Source organism: Halichoeres trimaculatus, unplaced genomic scaffold, assembly GCF_033239565.1.
Source record: "Halichoeres trimaculatus isolate MK-OKI-2021-1 unplaced genomic scaffold, fHalTri1.1 fHalTri1_scaffold_23, whole genome shotgun sequence".
Classification (NCBI taxonomy): Eukaryota; Metazoa; Chordata; class Actinopteri; order Labriformes; family Labridae; genus Halichoeres; species Halichoeres trimaculatus.
In genome coordinates, this window is record NW_027437201.1 from 24,198,966 (window position 1) to 24,218,327 (window position 19,362).

General features: G+C 43.9%; 1 protein-coding gene across 2 annotated transcripts in view; it reads right to left on the minus strand.

The window, feature by feature from the left end:
* Positions 1 to 7,742: 7,742 nt before the first annotated feature.
* grid1b (glutamate receptor, ionotropic, delta 1b) overlaps positions 7,743 to 19,362 on the minus strand; it is a 528,466-nt gene continuing 516,846 nt past the window's right edge. The window contains exons 16-18 of one of the 2 annotated variants that reach the window (XM_074663093.1): positions 17,827 to 18,067; positions 14,658 to 14,796; positions 7,743 to 8,435 (exon numbers count right to left, since the gene is read on the minus strand). In XM_074663093.1, coding sequence (XP_074519194.1) covers positions 7,975 to 8,435; positions 14,658 to 14,796; positions 17,827 to 18,067 — 841 coding nt within the window. In that variant the 3' untranslated portion in view covers positions 7,743 to 7,974. The remainder of the gene's footprint in view (positions 8,436 to 14,657; positions 14,797 to 17,826; positions 18,068 to 19,362) is intronic. The other variant, XM_074663094.1, reaches the window with a different exon arrangement.

Below are 19,362 nucleotides of genomic sequence, written 5' to 3' on the forward strand. Positions count from 1 at the left end.
GCAACACAGGTGTGGATGAAAGTATTTCATGAAAACAAATGAGGAGGTTGTTAATTTTTGAAAATGTGTGACGTCATGTGGACAAGGCCTTGGTCTGAAACTCTCTGATTGGTCCAGAGTTCCTGGAAAAGTTCCTGTTCCCTAACAACATCTGATAAGTCATCATCACTAAACGCAGCTCTCTGAGAACATCCTGGATCTCAAATTAAAAAATGACGACTGCTATTTTCAAACTCACAAGAGGCTGCTATTTATCTCCAGAGAGGATGAGATGGATCAGACAGCTCCTTCGGCACCAAATTAAAGCGCCTGTCAGCAATAATCTGTTGTTCTTTCCAATGAAACAAAACTCCTCCATTCATCTGCTCGGCCTTTTATCGGCTCTGTGGAAGATAAACGCTGCAGAGGCAGCCGTGCAGGCGTCTCCGTTTGTCAAAATCACTGCGTTCAGCACAAAAATAGGCTGTTTAATATGTTGGACGCAGGGTTTCCAGGCCGGGTTTTGTTCCCCTGGCAGCGCTGTGCGGCTCTGACAGCGTGAGGCGCGGTTACATCAGCGTGTGGAGAATGTCTCCTTTGAGGATTTGGTCGGTTGGAGGTGGTTTCCTCGGATTGGAAGGTGTAATCCGCCTGAAGAATGGGATTTAGCAGAAGATCCAGGTGCTGCAGGACGCCTGTGGTGCAGATCGAGGTTTTGGCAGCGACAGATTCTCCTGGACTCTGTTTGTTTGAGCCGTGTTGAGAGGAAAGAGGACAGAGACGATGACGGGATGTGGAGATGTTGTTTAAAATCTTGTAACTTATTGCACCAACTTTTCACATCCTTATCAGAGGAAGCTAAAACCCTGTGCATGTTATGTCGGCCAGCCAGCAGGGGGAGCACCAAACATTTTGGCTTCACTTTAAGAAAGCAGTTATGTAACACAGCTTTGTAAACAGTGTGCAGTTAGAAACCAGAGGGATGGATGTAAGGAGCAGTGAGAGCGAGTATTACCCCCTCCACGCCTTCAGCGCGCCGTCATGCTGGTTTTTGCAGCACTTTGGGAGAATCTGCATATTTATGGAGCTGGCCTGGCCTCCATTTCATGCCTGTGTGCCTCCTGAGCGGCCTGGCTCTGTATTTCATGTGCACAGCTCAGCTGCTCTAAAATAACCCCCGGCTTCACGCTGTCCGGCGTTTGATTTACAGACACTGACCCGTCTCCCCGCGAGGCCCGGGCTCAGCCTGTTACCGTATAATGGCCCATAACTGCCCACCACAACTGGACTCTCACATTCATATCGGCTTTTATTTCTTCCAGCTGCTGGAGGTGAAGTGAGTAATGAGGGGTTTTATCCAGACGGCAGCACTCAGAAGCAGCAGCAGGGAGGAGGAGGAGGAGGAGGAGGAGGAGAGGAGGAGAGGATGTGTCGTATAAACGCTAACAGCTCTGGAAGTTAAGCAGAACAGAGACAGAGCAGATAATCCATGTATATTTCAGCAGTTTGCTAACGGCTTACAAAGATTTTGGAGAAATCAACGAGTAGTAACAGGAGGGAGCGCTTGTTTTCCCTCCTCTTACATTCGATCTCTTCTGGGAGTGTTGTATCGTCTCTAATCCCTCCATCCCTCCGTCTCTCTGTCGCTAAGCGTGAGTCAACCGAAGTTGTTTCTGTAAAACTCACTCACCAAACTACTTCCTCCAATCAGGTGTCCTCCAGCTCGGCGCTCTGTAACCGTTAAGCGAAGTCAGCCGTCTGACAGCGAAACACGACGCCGATGAGCTTAAAGCCAGAAGACATCTCGACATCTCACATCCTTCCCTGCCGGGTGCGTCTGTTTAAATCCTCCTCCCGGTGCGGCAGACAAAATCTTCCCCCTAATTGACAGAGCGGAGGATGTTTTCTGCCAGGTGGACTGATGGCAGGACGCGGGGCAGAGACGAGGAGCGACGGTGAGGAGCTGGAGAGGCAAAAAGATTCATGTCTGCACCACAGAAATGTCTCTGCGCGTGCGGGACACTCTGTCACCGGCTCAGGGCTGTGCTGCTGAGGTAATGATGTGACACGGCGGGCGTCTTTAAATATGAACAACATCCTCTCGCAGTTTTTCAGGTGGAGCGGCGGCTGAAGGACGGATTTGACTCAGACTGGAGCTGGATTTACAGAAACCCCTGAGTCCAGAGGAGTGAAGCAGCATGGCAGCGTGGGCGACCTTGGTGCGGCGCAGTTGTCTGGATTGCAGGACAGGATGTTTCTTCCTGCACATTTAATCATTTTCATACAAACACTTACCTCTGTGGTTAAATCAGTCAACTTTAATCGAAGATGAAGAGCTAACTTTGTCTTAACTGTCTTTGATCGCTAAAGCCCGGCTGAAACTTATCTCCACTCTCGTATAAAAAGGTAGAGAGGCGTCTTGGATGTGTTACCTCCGTCAGACTCACTCCTCCAGACGTCCTGCTGTTATCAAAGAGCAGATTTCTCTCTTTCATTAGTCGATGGAGTGCTTACTCAGCAGCTGTGCAGCCAGTTTGGTTTCACATGAGCGTCCCAGCCCCACGTCCTCTTCTTTAGTGAAGGATAATTTAACTTTAAAGGCTCCTCTCTTCAGGCCTCCAGCTAATAAACTCTGAGCAGACTTTTGATATTCACACGTCTTCATGAGTGAGCAGGAGTCACTTATTGAGCTGCTGATGTCTGGCTCAGATACTTCTGCTCGTTTACTGGTTAAAAACTCACAGAGGACGAAAAGTTAGGTGGAGGTAAACTTAATGATGTCATCAATCTGTTCATACAAAAGCAGGAATATGATTCATTTAGGGGGCAGCATGTTTAAATCGTGCTCCTGCATGAAGAGTTTCATCGTTTTGAGCAATGTGCAGTTCCTGTGCAGATGTGTAGCTCATGTTTTACCGTCTGTTATCTCCATCCTGAGATTTACTGGTACACTTGGTAAGCTCAGCCTGCAGTAACATTAAAAGCTATGATATAAAGATGGGCAAGTGTTTCTCAGATGCTGCAGGTTATCTGACAGGAGACAAAAAGATCAACAACACTTTTTTTCAGTGGTTGTAGATGATGCATTGTATGAAGCAGTGGTTTCCAACCTTTCCAACTCAGGTAAAAAAAAAAAGAAAATAAAAATCAATAATAAAATAAATAACTAGATAAAAATAAATAATAAATAATAAAATAAATAAATAGATAAAAATAAAAAATAAATAACAAAAAATAAATAAATAGCTAAAAAGATAAATAAAAATAAAATTAAATAAAAAAAATAATAATTAGCATCATAGAAAATAAGGTTCAGTATTTCTTTTTACTTTATTTTCCTGAGATTTAAGTCAGAATTCAAAGTACTCTCAAATATTTTTGAAGTTTAAGTCAGAATTAAGACTTACTCTCTGAATTTAATCTTTTATAATAATAATAATAATAATAAAAAACTCTGAGTAACTGAGTTTTATCATGTTGAACTGTAGAAAATTATCTATTAACCAGCGCCCATAACAGACCTGAACACCTTTAAAGGGCATTTTTGGGGTTGTCTTACACGGGCCAGTAATCCCAGACCTCCCTGCACCCTGAAACCCGTTCCAGAAGAAGGTGGAGACCGGTCTGTAAACCATATTTCTTTATTAAAGATTAAGAAACTCCAAGCAGCATATTCATAAATAAAATAAGGGTCTCCCTTAGATGTACTGTGACAGACTATATGCTATGACAGTTCATGTTCTCGTCTTCTGAAGGAGCGTGACACACAAAGCCACACCAGCACACAGACTCTGCGCTCAAACCTCAGGGTCCCTCAGTCCGTCCAGACGTCACGGTGTGGAGCACAGTGTGAAAAGCGAGTCGATTCACGAGAGCAACTACTGACACAGTTAGAAAACATCCACGAAGAGTCTGTTCAGATGAGAGCTGCGTCAGAGTCGATGATCCAGGTTAAAAAAAGGTCCGCTGAGCCCGACAGCAGCTCAGAGTCTCTGGAGGATCTGTATTCACACAGGAGCAGAGCGTCAGCTCCTTCACCTCCTCAGCAGATATTAAATATACTCATGGTTCTTTAACAGAGGAGCTGAAATGAAGAGCGACTGGGACGGTCATGAGAGTTTACATGTGAACATCTGGATCCACAGTGACGCATGAGCCCTCCTCTCAGAGGGTTTATCACAGAGAATAAATGCACCAAGAAAAGCATGTTGGTCCTAAAGTCTGAACTGGATTCCTCTGGTTCAGGATGAGCACAGTGACCCCAAAGTAAAACATAACATCAGAGGAGTCTGCACCAAGGATTCACGTCCAGAACCAGGGCTTAGTGCTGGGGCAGGAGGGGGTCTGAGCTTTGTTTAGGGCGGTTTAGTTAGAGTCTGAGACGCTTTTTTAACTTTATAAGGTCAGATTATCTGTTTTAGTCTTTTCCTATAACTGCCATTCAACAAAGTAAAACATGAACTAAGGATGGTGTGGATTTCTGAGCCTTCATGCTAAACTTCCAGATCTTTAATTCCTTTTAAACCGGCACAGCACCTGTTGATGCTAAAGCTAGCTGCTGCTCTTACTGCATCGTACATCGTCAATGATGACTTTTAGATGACTTAAAAATTTGTTTTGTTAAACTTAAGGATATTTTTCTTCCTCAATAGCTACAGCAGATTTGACCCATGTTACCATCACTCTGCTGTTAGCTCGTTGCAGCCGCTCTTTTTCTCCGTTTGCAGCCATGGATGCTAACACCTACTGTGTCCAAATCTCCAGATCTCTGAGGATCAACTCAACAATCGAGATGTTGTAATTTGGGAGAAAGTCTAAAACTCTGACCTGTTGGTGTGTAAAGAATGAAGCCCTTCGCTCTGTCAGCTCAGCGCCCCTTTAGCTCCTCCAGCACGTTTGGGATGGTCTGCTCCAGACTCTCCTCTGAGTGTGATCCCAAACAGCCCAGCAAATGGAAATGAAGTCAGAACTCAACAGGCCCATAAATGCACGTTAATTGCACTTATGAGAGCGTAAAGAGGGCTGGGGTGTGTGTGTTTTTTACCTCTCCTGTTAAAAAAGAGTTCTCCATAAGACCGTGTTCCTCAGAGGGAAAATATCTCCTGTTTTGCAAACATAATCAGATTCTCTGTGTATTACGAGCAGCTGAGGTATGACACCTGCAGAATCCCCTCATCACCAGCCTCTGATTGCACTTTGGGTAATGACGCCCTCTGTCATCCCTGCAGGTGATAATGGATCTCATTAGGAATGACTTGTGGGAATATGAGGCCGCTTTCTATCGCTCTCTCTGTCGTTTTGTGATTAAAATATCTGCTCTGCTCCTGCAGGAGAAAAACCTGTTTACACGTGCTCCACGTTAAACTCTCTGGTATAAAAGTATCTATCTATCAGATATTTCTTTTCTCTTCAGGTTAAATAGAACAAATGATAGAGATGAGGAGGCTGTGGTCACACTGGCACTGAGTTTGTGATTCCACTTCAGCGTTGTACGGTGGCTGAGAAGGGCAAACCAAGGTTACAAAGTTTGAAACACTTTAAACAAGTACTTTCCCAGATTTCTGATGTTTACGTCAGAATTTAGACTTACTCTTTGAGTTTACTCTTTAATAATAATAATAATAATAATAATAATAATAATAATAATAATAATAATATTAAATGACAATAATAGACTCTGTGTAACTGAGTTTTATAATTTTGAACTGTAGAAATGTATGTATACCACCCACCCCCAATAACAGACCTGAAAACCTTTAGAGGGCTAAAATCTAAAATCCAAAAGTAAATTTTATTAGAAAAACATTTTTAAAAGACCTGAAACAAATTAAAAAAGTCATAATTTGATTATTATCTAACATGACACAGAGGTGATCATACCTGAGTTTGTGTTGAGGAAAGACAAAGTGGTGTGAGATTTATGGAGTTTTTAAAAGTTTATGGTGAGTTCATTATGTTTTGTCCGTTCTATGGAAACCACTTTGGCCATAAAACGCGGTTTTGCTTTTTTTGTGTGGACGGTTGCTGGAATTTTGCACTGGCCCTTTTGTTTGCTTCATGTCCTTTAAAGATTTCAAAAAGCAAAACTGTTGTTTCTGTCCAAAGTGTGTCGTACAAACTTTTGATAAACTCTTATAAACTCCATAAATCTCACACCGCTTTGTCTTTCCTCAACACCTTCCATCAAAACAACTGACCGACTCTTCAAGCAACCACTTCCAGGTCCCATTCGATATCCAGTACTTTCTATTTCTGTCAAAATCCTGACTTTGTAAATTTGTCTTCACCTCTTCAGATCCAAGCTTTTGTCTGGTGTGCATTTTTAATAATTCACCTTGCTAGTTAGGATGAGAAAGACCTAATAAGTACAATAACTAAATTTGGTGATTGCACAGGAAGTTTGTTTATTGGTGTGATGAGTTCTCTATTGTTTGTTGTTAGTGTTATTGTACCTAAATACATTGTTTTTTTCACAGAAATGGGTATAATGTTGTGAAATCACCAAAAGATGATGTGGGCAGTGTCACCAAATTCTGCTAATGGCTTAAAGTTTAAAAAATGAAGTACCATGGGTCTGATGTCCACATGTGTGGAAGAGGTTAATGGTTGTAAAAGACAGACGGATTGGGGCGACATTGGCAGTGATGGGGAAGCTATATCGGTCCGTTTTGGTGAAGAGAGTTGAGCCAGAAGGTAGGGCTCTCAATGCCGGTCAAACTACGTCTGATCCTCACAGTGACCGACAGATCAATGAGCTTTCTTCGCAAGGGGTCTGGGCTCGGGGTTCGGAGCTCGGATATCTCCGGGAGAAGCTCAGAGTAAAGCCACTGCTCCTCTACATCAAGAGGAGGTGGTTCGGGCATCTGGGGAGGATACCTCCTGGTCACGGTCAAGAGATTATATCTTTTAACCGACCTGGGAATGCCTTGGTATCCCCCCAGAGGAGCTGGTGGAAGTGGCCGGGGACCGTGACCCAGACCCTCAGCAGTAGATGACAGATGATGATTATATTTTTACTTGTAAAGATGTTTTGTAAAATGTAAACTTGCTAAAAGTTTGTAAAAGTGTTTCAAACTTTGTAACTCTGGTTTGCCCTTCTTGGCCACCGCACAACGCTGAAGTGTGAGGCCGCCTGTTGGTGCGATTGCAGCCCAACAACCTCTCCTGTTCCTCCGTCTGATGCAAAATAAAAAAAGAGGCTATAAAAAGAAACCACCAAGCTGTGTGTAAAACATGAGCCTGATAAAAATCAGAAGGAGACGCCGCTGACAGTCAGCGTAAGAAAGTGAGTGTCGACGTCTGATTCCCAGAAAACGATGTATATTATATATTCAGTACAAATGAAGAAAAGAACCGTGATGGTTTCCGTCCAATGCTGAAGATATATATAGGGTTGGTACAGAGGTGCATAACAGTAGGTGTCAACACTAAAAATGTCCCTACAGCGGTGCATCATGGGTAGTCGTTTACATCGATGAGTTGTGGAGAGACATCGTTTAATTTCGGCACTTAGAAAACAATCACAATGAATTTCGCGTCATTGTTTCATATCGAACAAAATTTACAAAGCCATTCAAACAGTCATAACTTTTCATCAATGTATATATCTATTTTTATGTCTTTTTTGTTTTTTTATAACTCAACTTCAAAAATTGAGAATATTCAAAATACACTTTGACCTCACTTCGTTCTCTTGGTATTTACAGATATGTACAAGAGAAAAATTACACCCACCATCCCGCCCGCCCACCGCCCACCTCTTTTTTTTTTTTTTTTCACATTTTGTTTTTTGTAACATCTTCTCTGAACAGGTAGTGAAATAAAAAATCTTTTTTTTCTTTGTACATATATGTTTCTTCCTCCTGTAATAATTTTCCTTTAGAGATCCTGGACCAGAGTCGTCGTTCAAGCTGGACCAGGGTCCAGAGCGACCCCTCAGTGATGCAGTTTGAGCCCACCCCATGTGAGGCCTATATGGATGTACTGTGGGTGGCATCAATGGCTTCGGGTATGGGTCCTGCGGAGACTGCCTGGTAGGACATTGGCATGGGTGTCTTGCCAGGGCTCTGCCGGAAGAGCCCCCCGTTGGGCGCCCTGTGTTTGCACTGCATGGTGCCGCTGAGGCTGGAGCTGCTGAGAGGGTGGTGCAGGGGCAACGTGTTGCTGCCAGGGCCCTGGGACGGAGGTAGCGTCCTGCCTAGGGTCCCCCCATGGTGAGGATGGGGAAGAGGGGGAGGTGGTGCCCCCTCCCCTGGGAGGAAGGTGGTCACACCGAGGCCCGGGTAGTCCCGCACGGACTCCGCCCCCCCCACCAGAGAGGCTTGGCTGGGCTGCATGCTGCCGATGTCCAGCGCAGAGATCTCGATAGAGGGGCCGGGGATCTGCTTGTGGGCCAAGTCCTCGTCCAAAAGACTGTTCATACGACGATGCACCTGTTCCAGATTCACCTCCTTGTCCTATAAGAGGAGGAGTGGGGGTGGAAGAGGATAGAGGGGAGACAGGGGGAGGGAGGGAGGGAGGAGGGACACAGAGGCTGAGATTGGCGATGGGCCGGTTTCTCAGACTGTTTCAGGTCTGCTCGTGCTCCATGCAATGGAAAACTTTGGACTTTGAGACTGACGGAGTGCTGTCATCACGGCGGCTGGTAGGCAGCGTGGTGATGCTTTCTGTCGTTTGAGCCCAGTGGGAACTGAGGCCACAGAAACCAATCGGTGTGTGCACCTTGAAATCAAACTTGGCCAGAGAGTAGCAGAGGTTTGATGTCTGGAGAAAAACAAGCCTGGAGCCAAACGGACTGACTGAGGGAGTTTGTTGTAAAGCTGTTAGAGGCTGCGTTGTCTTTAGTGCGTCTGTATGTTAGCATGAACTGTCCTCTGGGATGCACTGCTTGGAAGTAACTGAAGTCTGCAGCAAACTTTTTGTTGTCTTAAAGGCGAACTGAGCGCGTGCAGGAGGAGAGTTTGCATGTCTTAACTCAAGGTGCAGATATGCAAAGCGGTGTTTCCTCCCCCTCCACGCCACGCCCTCCTCGCTGCCCTTGGAGCTGGTACACTCTGTGCAGCGGGATCGGGGAATTGGTTCACTATCAGAACAATTTAATCAAAACATTGGCTGACACTGCATCTCCTCCTGACTGCAGCCATGCATACTTGTTAGGCATTAATAGAGACTTGAGTGTTTCCCTGTTGAACTGCAGGGCTGCTTTCGCTCACTGGGTCAGGGGAAGGTAAAGGACGAGGGGTAAAGAGGGAGATACCGGGCCTGACTCGCATATCAAGTGATGCTCAGGGTCAAAATCCAAATTCTCAGCACGTCTGTGTGTGTGTACGTGCCAGTGTGAGTGTGTGTGAGTGTGTGTGTTGAAGCAGACTTGACGACTTTACAACAAACGTGCAGAGTGAGTGAGTGTTCCTGCACGCAGCCTGGTTGGCTCCAGCATCACTTTTACTCAGAGGCACAATGAGATTAGTCACAGTAACTCCTCACAGTGACACAAGTGATACTCAGAACGATGCACGGGACACACTGACACCAGATTAATACACACACTGTGGTGCAGTGCTGTCAGCACCAGGGTCAGGGCCAGATTTTATGAACGAGGTCAAAACACCAACCATCCCCAACCCACAGACAGCTTCAGGGTTTAGCTCTTCTCATTGTACTAATTTATCCTTTTTAAAGTGATCCCATTAAAATTCAACCTTTAAATTGTGAATTTAACAAAGTTTATCTGAAGCTTTTGTGCAGCAAACTGCACTCCTAATTTTATGGTTATTAACCCTAAATTTTTAAAGTATTCTTGTGCTTTTAAAGAGGAGTATACAAAACTGTAAAATTACAGAAGTCATACGTAACATGTTTGTTTCTCTTTTTTTTAATGGAAAAAATCCTGTTTTTTTTTTTTTTTGCTGTTTTAAATCACAGTTAAGTTGCTGTAAAACAACAATATTTATCTTAAACTATATTTTTTAGCTTGTTTTATAGCTGTTTAAGTTCATACAACTAATTGTTTTTAACTGGAATTTGCAGGTAACGCTTAGTAGTGTTTTGAACCGTATGCAGCTGCTCCCCGTTCCCTCCTCACTCATGGTTGCAATAATTGTTATGCTTTAGAAATAAACTGACTGATTTTTAAAACAAAAAAACCTCCTGAAATATTTCCTCTGTTACTGGACAATTTGTCCTCCATCAGTTTTTTTCTCCTGTTATTTCACAGAAAAGTCATTTTTGTTGTGACAGCGGGTGTAACCGTGAGTGAGGAGGGAACACTGTGGATTTGAGACCCTGCTGGACAGGGGGGGGAACAGCATGTCTGTGTCCGAAATGTCATACTAACGTACGACTCATACTAAGTGTGACGTCAAAAATAGTATGTAGTGCGTTCACATTGAATAGTATGAAAAGATTGTGTGCGCGAGAAATACCCGGATCTATACTATATCGGTAAAATTTTTAAGTATGGGAGGTGGGCATACTAGTCGCACTGACACGCCCCATAATGCATTGCGAGCCCCGTATTTATAAACGTAAATACAGAATGAGATGACAAGATGAGAAGCGACTAAAATGGACTTAGCTCTACAGGGAAACCTAAACGTAAGTACAAAGAAATTAAGTGCCTGAGGCGACGGACGGATCGTCTTCGGTGTCTGCGAGCAGTAAACATTTTCTAATTTTTTGAAGAGAGATGAATTCGTCTTGAGACTGGTGTTAGCTAAAAAACAGCCACTAGCGACCTTCCCGTTTTCAAAATAAAAGCATCTTTTATCATCTCCTTTAAGTTCTTTAACGCTTTTGTAAATTGGGCTCTTGTTTTGGAGCGGACCGGAAGTTTCTTCGATAGCATATTGGCGCTCTTAACAGAATGTCTGAGATGTCTAAATTAAATTTGTATCCGTGCGTTTTGTGGCCCAAATGACCACATTTTGGTTTTCTACGTGATGACTTTCTCGCCTGAAATGTTCCTAAAACTTTCAAATGTGGCGAATCAACTGAGATATTTGATAGCCTGGTGTGCTTCCATAGACTTATGTGAGCTTCCAATTTTTCTCGTTGGACGTTTTGAAATGCATCATGGGAAACCGAGTAGTATACTACAGTGTAAACGGTTGGGACTCTAATCATACTTATAGTATGTAGTATACAGTATATACACAACGACCATGTAGTATGTTAGTATGCCATTTTGGACACAGCCCATGTCTGTGCTCCATGGCGCTGATCGGCTGTCTGTGCTCCATGGCGCGGACATTACAGTGTGTTTTGTGTTAATAAATGTCCTTTAAACGTCTCTTTGCTAGGTTAGTTTCAGCCCTTAATCTAAAGAGATATACAGCTATTAGAAATGCTGTTATTGTTGTGTTTGTTTATAAAATGTAAACTCTCTATGAGGTCTAAGAGGACGTGACGAGAAGCAGCTGAAATCAAGCAGTCGTCTGCTCTCGAGTTGAAGATGCTCCGAGGACGCTCTGAGGACCCAGCCGTTACGTGGAGGTAAAGTGTCAGAGACGGCACTTCCTGTGAATGGCGTCTGTAACAGCGTGTTAGCGTCTCCACTTAGAGAAATCCCAGAGTGCATCTCTTTGGAGGCTGAGCGTCTGTCTCCAGCCTCTGTTTGAACCATGAAAACACACAAAGTGTTTATCCAGCAGGCCTGGCTGTTATGAATGATCCCTCTTCAGTCTCAAAGAAGTCCTCTCAGAGCCAATTAAAACATCTCGGCTCAGGTTATTGTTTCAGCGGACCGCCGTCTCATTAAAATATGTTTTCAGCGCGTGGACCTGGCAGCTCGCCTAAATAAATAAATGCCTGGGATTAAACCTCAGCCGGTCGTTAAAGACGGACCGGTGATGTAAGTGGAGAGGGAGAAAACAACAGGCGTGTGAAAGCCTCCATTAATTTGGAAAACAAACAGCTCTTTTAATGAGGCCTGCCAGTGGGGGGGATTTTAAATCACTCTGCCTCCTGCTACTCTGTGAAAACTGCAACTGTTGAGTGGGCCGTGCTGGAGTGTGATAAGAACAGTCACTGGTTGTTTCTGGTTGGTTTTGGATTAAAGTGGCCCTCGGAAACATTTAAGCCTTTAAGTAAAGAGCTCTGCTTTTATAACAGGCTGCCTTTGATATAACATCTCCCATTACAGGACGATCTGCTGCTCGCACAGCCACCGCTCGCTGCGAGGCTACGCTCCCTGTGGGCGCCGCGATGCTGATCGTTCAAATGTGTAGAGCGGACGTTTCTCAGAGGCAGATATCCTCACACTGCTGTCGAGATGTTAACAACGGAAGCTAATTACATGGTTAAAGTGGGTTCAACTGAAGTCCAGAGAGGAGCAGAGGAGCTCAGAGGCGGGGCTTTGAGCAGGAACGAAGATGACAGCAGAAACTTTTGTGTTTTTGATTTTTAGAACAATGCTAACCTGTGTTTTTGTGTTCTTGGATGTCTGTCCTGTTGTCCAACTGACTGCCACTTCACCGGCCTGCTCAGAAAGTTAAAATAATGCCTTTAGAAATGAAAACACAACCCTACTGTTTTCATATGAAAGCATACTCGTTTTGTCAGTGATCTTTTGAGTTTTTGTCAAAACTTTTTTTTAATTGAAGTCCTTCATTCTATTCTTTGTTTATGGGTTGGGTTGGAAAAAGTTGAGGTCATCCAGGTCTACTCTCCTTCTGGTCTCTACGCTCTGCTTGTGAAAGACGCCTGGTGCTCCCAGCCCAGCGCGGCTCCAAATCACGAGCCAGACTCTTCTCCTCTGTTGTTCCTAAATGGTGAATGAATTACCTAACTCTATACGATCCACAGAGTCCCTTTCTACTTTAGGAGATGTCTGAAGACCTCAATCTGAGCCTGCTCCTCTTTGTCCTCAGGGGGAGGAGGAGTCAGGAGGTCTCAGATCTAACTCTTGGTGAATTTTCAGTACTAATTACTGAACGTTGTTGAAGGTTGGAGTATATTGTTGCTGCAATTACTCGTAGTTAGTTGGCAGCACTCAGTCACGCTAACTAGGTTTTTCTTCTGCCTAAAATCTTGCAAAAGCGTCTGATAAATGAAACTGTAAAACTGTAGATCTGTAGATGTCAATTCCCCTGGATAAATCAGAAAAACTGACTCTCTGTGATGTGCTTTTTTGGGGAAAATATGGCTCCTGATTTAGTCTGTTTACATCATCATCATCATTCAACTTTTTCTCATGGCCTGGTGTTAAAAAAGCAAACTACAAATGTAAAAATATGGAAATACCGAAGAATCCCAGGTTAAATCAAATCTGCTCATCAGTGCAGACATGCACAGATGAGTAGGTTTAGTAAAGAAAAGATAAGCTCGTTTGTTTTTAGGGATGAATTTGTGCTCTTTCCTGGTTTCTCAGTAAATCAGAAGATCTGCGCTCCAGGTCAGCGCAGAAATGCTGTTTCTGGTTCAAAGCCTGCTCTGAGGGAGTGCTTTCAGACCTGGTCCAAAGTCTGAAACATTCCCGAGTCTGACTGAATCAGAGGAGCAGGAAGCTGTGCAGTTTTTCTGGTGGATCACATCATGATGGTGACCTTTGTGGCTCTGAGTCACTCGCTGGAGTGACGCCTGCGAGCTGGTTCAGACAGGCAGCCCCCCTCGCACTGATTTCACCCTCGACATGCGTCATTCTCCCAAAGGTATCCTACACTTTATGCTTTTAGAGCGACTTAACCTCTGCTCTGCTCGATACGAGTCGCCTGACTGAACGCTGCTGCAGCCTGAAACGACGTACGAGATGCTTTCAGAGAAAATCTGCCTCTTAGAAACGTCTCTGTGCAAGATTTGATTGAATTATTTGGATGATGCATGAACAACTTGTGCTCTTTGTTTTATAACGTTTAGATAAAAGCAGCGAGTACGGAGAATAACTTGTGTGAAGCTGTGTTGGTTTGTTAAAGCTCATTAAGGCTGTGGAGTTTAAAGAGTGGTCTGAAAGGCACTTCTTCACTGGATGGTGGTGTTTCTTTGTGATTTCAGTGTAACAGTTTGTCAAAAACAGGAAAAAGTGGCTACACGGCACGCTAACCACAGTTAAAGATGGCGGACTGAAACAAAGCAAGAAGAAACAGGAGGGGGATTGTGTGTTAAAGGTGTTTGGCCCTCAGACATCAATCACGGCTTTAATTATCACATCGTCTGCATAGAGGAGGAATCCTGATCCAGATCGATCGCAATTAAGACCGAGCTGTCTGTCCTCAGATCTGGACCAAACTCATCTGGGTGGTTTTACTCTTTTGTAATGACTTTAAACGTCTGGTTCTGGAAATAACTTCTTGTACTACTTCCTGACGAGTGAATTAATGGAGTCATTACTGCGAGTTTTCAGCAGCTTGAGCAGAAGTTTAACAAGGAAACTGAGACGAAACAGTTTTCCCTTTCAGCTACGATCAATTCAAGGGTTAGGGCACAAAAAGGAAATCAAAAAGAGATGTTTTATCACAGACATAACTTTATATTATTAAATCAAGGTGGAAATAGTTCCTTTCTAAAAATCAAACCAGACATTTCTGGATCTGCAGAAATCAGAGAATGAGGCGTGTTTGGGTTCAGATTTGGATTGGAAAGAAAATAAAAAACACAAAGTAAATTAAATCTTGGGGATGGCACAGGTGTGTTTCAGCTTTTGTCTTTGTTTTAGTGGTTATGTATGGGAGGTCTAGTCTGACCTGTATCAATAGCTTCTGCTTCATCCCAGCCTCTCTCTCTGTCTGTCCAAATGTCCCTCCTCCCCTCCGATGAAGCAGTTGTAATGTCATTATATGTCAATGGACCAGAAACCCTTGCCAGTCTGTAATCCTTAGTAACCTGCACGAGATCATAGACAGTCAAGTGTAAATCAAAATGGAAAGGGATAGATGGAGAGAAGAGGGGAGATAGATAACACGGGTGTCCACATTGACATATAATTTGCAATAAGACGTGACACAGTGACAGAACCAGGAGTTATGGACCGGGATGTTGGAGACAGATCTTATTGCTAAAGGGCGACACACACACCCCCTGCACACTGTCTGCTCACACTTTAGTTTATGGATCCATGTGAAAGCCTCTCGTGGCGTTTGTGTTGAGGTGTGACCCCTGGAGCTGAGGTGGAGGTAGACGTCATGGTGCAGGTCTGAGGTCGGGTTAAGGCTGATAAACGTACGCGGCACGTGAAGCTCAGACAGATCTACCTTAAGGTGACGCCTGTTGGATCTTATTGAGTTCTCTAGTAGTCATGTCTGTATCTGTGCTTCCACCAGATCTGTGTCCGGTCCGTCTCCATGCAATTTCAGAGAAACAGGGTCTGTAGTCGAGCCCAGAGTTTGATTAAACCCTGATATAATCTCAATTTCTCATGAAACAGTAAACACTTGGAGCTCTGACTCTTTCCAATCCTCAGTCCCCACCACCAGGCAACAAGAGTGGGCGGAGCTTGCAGATAGGTAACTTTATAAGGACGTAGGAAATATTAATATACCAGGAAATGTTTGCCAAAGAGAAAGATGAAAAAAGAGTAAAGTGCAGACTCAGGGCTGACTTAAGGTTCCAAACAACTTAAATTATTTCTATGTCTTGTTCGGTTTGATACTTTTTTTACGTGTTTTTGTTCTTGTAACTGCTCCTATACTAAATACTAAAGGACAAAGAATTTATGAACAGTGAAATGATCCATCTGGGATTCATACTTTTGGCTTTTGCGAGGATAAGGCACCAGAAAATAAGTTGTTCTATTCAATTTAAGTTTAAAATCAATCAACAGATTAATCGACAGCTGTAATGGACAGCGTGGCTCCGCCATTTATCATTGTACGGTTCTGAAGCCAAAATTACTCCGTCACAGGCGCAGACATTGGCAGCCAGAGTCTGTGCAGTAGAGACTGTGAGGGATTCTGGGAGAATCTGAGTGGAGCTGGGTGACAAAAATAATAATTATTTTTTTTCTTTCTTGAGTCTTCTTGACTCCATCTCCTGACGTATTTTACAATCCCTAAAAAAAATACACAAGAACGTCAGCTGTCAATCATCGTTAAATGTTGCGTAAAACCTCGTTTTTAACCTCGTATAACTTTTCAGAAAAAAGAGGACTTGGATACAAAGCAGCCAAATGATATCTTCAAATCACCACAACAATCAGACGTGAGAAACATTTCTACCAGGTGGATTAATTTTTTAAAGTTTGACCACAGCCCATCTGGAATGACTGGGGAGATGGATTTTTGACCTATACTGCAGCCAGCCACCAGGGGGAGCAGTTTTTGTGGAGACCTCACTTCAAGCCGAGCAAGCGGACGTCCATTTTTTTTACAGTCAATGTGTGAAACGCAAAGGTATTGTTGTGTTTCAGCTGCTTTTTTAAATGGAAACAGCGTTTTAGCCGTCCGTACAAGACAGTTATAGCTCCACCTACAGGCCTGGCATGCTTACTACAGCATTTTCAGGGCTTTGCTCATTAGGATGGTTTGTTGTTTAAGATGTGTTAAATCCAATCTGGTGTTTCATTTCTTATTTTTCAGTCTTTAACTTCCTGTCTGGATCAAATTGAAGTCTGAAATTTTAAGGACTCTGGATTTTCTGAGCTGAGACGGAGCAGGAACACGGATCTGGTGGAAGTTTCTGGTTATTGTCTTGTCCCTAACAGGAGTCATAAACTTAAAACTGAGTGAATAATGTTGGAGTTATTTCTTAAAATGTGCTGAAAGCTTTCGGCTACATCGATCCCAGCTCTGTCAAAACGCTCTGACTGAATCAAAGTTGGTTACGAGGACAAAACAAGGCTGGAGGTCTGAGGAGGTCTAAGGAGGTCTAAGGAGGTCGTCTCTGTGGGGAAGGACGGCACTTGTAAACATTTCATGCTGGGTAACAGTTCAGCGTTTAACCTGCAGACGTCTGATTGTCTCTATCTGCAGCGAACATGAACTCATCTCCAGGACACAATCAGACGTCTCCTCGGCTGATTAAAGCACTTTAATGTTTCTCTCTCTGCTTCAAGGTGAAACTATGAGCTGAGCCGAGCTCTGTTCAACACAAAGCTGCCATTCACTGTGTGTTCAGGAGGCACTTTAAAGTCAAGTATCTGTTGACATCAACAGAGAGATTTGGTCTATCAGAAAGTGTTACTGTCAAACCCTCAGTGAGCTGCACGTTGAAGTTCCTCTAAAAACCATAAACGATGTTTTGTTGCATAAAGATTTCACAGTGAAATGGGAAGTGTTCAGGAAGTGTGTCTGCTTCTCTCTCCTGCTAATTATAATCTGTGCAGAGCCCTCGGGTGCAGGAAACTACCAAAATGAGTTTCTAACATTACAGCTCGAGCACTCCAACGGCTACAGATCGGCGCTGTGGGAACTCATCTTGCAGGAAACGCAGACAGAGTCCTGACTCGTGGCGCTCTTAGACGCTGTTTTCCTAAGGCCTCGGGTGTTTTCGTCAAGGCAGAGAGGAAGGATCAGTTTCATGAGTGTATTAGTAAGAGTAATGGTCAAGGGGAGTGTGCTCTGCCTGCATGTGGCGTAGAGATGTGCCAAAGAAAACAGATGAGCTCTGGGGTCGGTCAGTTTAGGACGGGGTGGGTGGGGAGCGATGGCGATAAAAGAAAACATGGAGGGGGATCAAGGAGACCAAATTTGATTTCAATCAGTGTCCTGATGTGGCACAGAGCACATCTAGCTACTCTGTCCTGTCTCACCCCTCTCTGTCCCCCAGCTCTGCCCTCCTAACCCTCGCCCTCCTCTACAGCTGGGTGTACTGGAGCTCCACTAAGTCGGGGCTCGCGTCTGCGGCTGGATCCTTAAAGTAGAGTGTGGCAGTGTCCTCCCCCCGCTGGCCCGTCCGCCGGGCCCTGTGCTCGGTCACCTCTTTGGGCTGCTCCTGGCGGCAGCGGTTGCTGTTCCACCAAGCCTCCAGCCCGGCCACCAGGCAGGCCAGCAGCAGGCCCGCGGCCAGGATGCAGAAGACGCCGGCGAAGCTGTGCAGCTTGAGCGATCGGCCGTCCGGGTGGGCGCTGGAGTGGCTGCTGAGGTCGCAGCGGCCGGTGCGAGGCCACCACTTCTGCTTCATGATGTCCAGGTCGCCTTTCTCCTGCAGCTCCAAGATCCTGCAGGGGCGGAGGAAACGGACGGTGAGTCAGAGAGTTTAACGGGCAAGACAACTGCTGTTTCACATTTCATCAGTTCAGGGTCTACGCTGCAAAAACCTGACACCTTATCAAGTATTTCTGTCTTTTTTTAGTAAAGTCTCTCTATGAGCCACATTCACCTGATCAGCCCAGAAAAATGTCTTAATTCAATAAATTTAAAGACAAAATGAGCTCTGAATTTCTGTAACAAGAAAAAAATGTTACAGCACGTCAGACCTCAGTTTGTCTTCAAATAACTTGAAATCAGACATTTTTCAGATTGAGTCTAAAAAGACATTTCCTACTGAAAATAAGACAAAAACACTTGATAAATTTCAGTTTTTGAAGTGAACAGCCCTGTTTCCACCAAATGGTCCAGTACGGATCAGTACAATTTGGTCTGGGTTGGTTCAGTGTTTCCACAACCATACGCCTCTTGGTAGTCACACAGGAAGTGACGATTCTTTGGAACAATCAACAGACTGCTGTGTTTCTAGCGCCACCTTCTGGGATTTGAGTGTGTCTGGCACTCCTACAGAAGAGGACCAAAAAATGGGACGGTACGGGTCGTCTCAGAGTTAAAAACTTGCCATAACAGCAATATTTCTGTGTATAAACTCTGAATAATATGATTTATAAAGTAGGGCAGGGACGATACGCCATTCTTGCGATTCATTTCTGTTACGATTTTTGGGGTGCTGATTCGATTTAATTTGCGATTCTTCAGTATTTAAGTTTTTGTGATTTTTAATTTGCTTTCTAACTACAGACAAAGTGAAAAAGTTAAATGATGATGTCTACAGACTTTGACAGGAGCCAATATTTTCCAATAAAATGCACATTGCGTGAGTCAGAGAAAAACATTTCGCCCTCTGCTGGAGAAAAGTGGGAACTTTTTTTCCAATCCAGTTTATAAACAAAGACTGAAATGAAAAATTTTGAATTTGGAAAAAAACAAACAACTTTTTTTTTAAATAATCAAAATTTTTATATTATATGATTTAGATTTTAGTTTTTTTTCTCCCGCTCCTAGTGTACGGCTGATTTACTGCAACAAAAACTAGTCAAAAATGCTAACAGGAGCTTAGTTACTGTTTACACCCGGGCAGCCATCTTTGATTGTAAACTGGGGGGTGGTGTGGATCCCCCGACTTCCCAGTAGGAAAGTCTGACCTCAGGGGGCGCTCCAGGTGAAATTTCCCACTCTGAACTCTTAAATTCGGACTGAAAATGGAAAGCACCATTAGTCCCAGGTTTGAAAAGAAGCATATTGA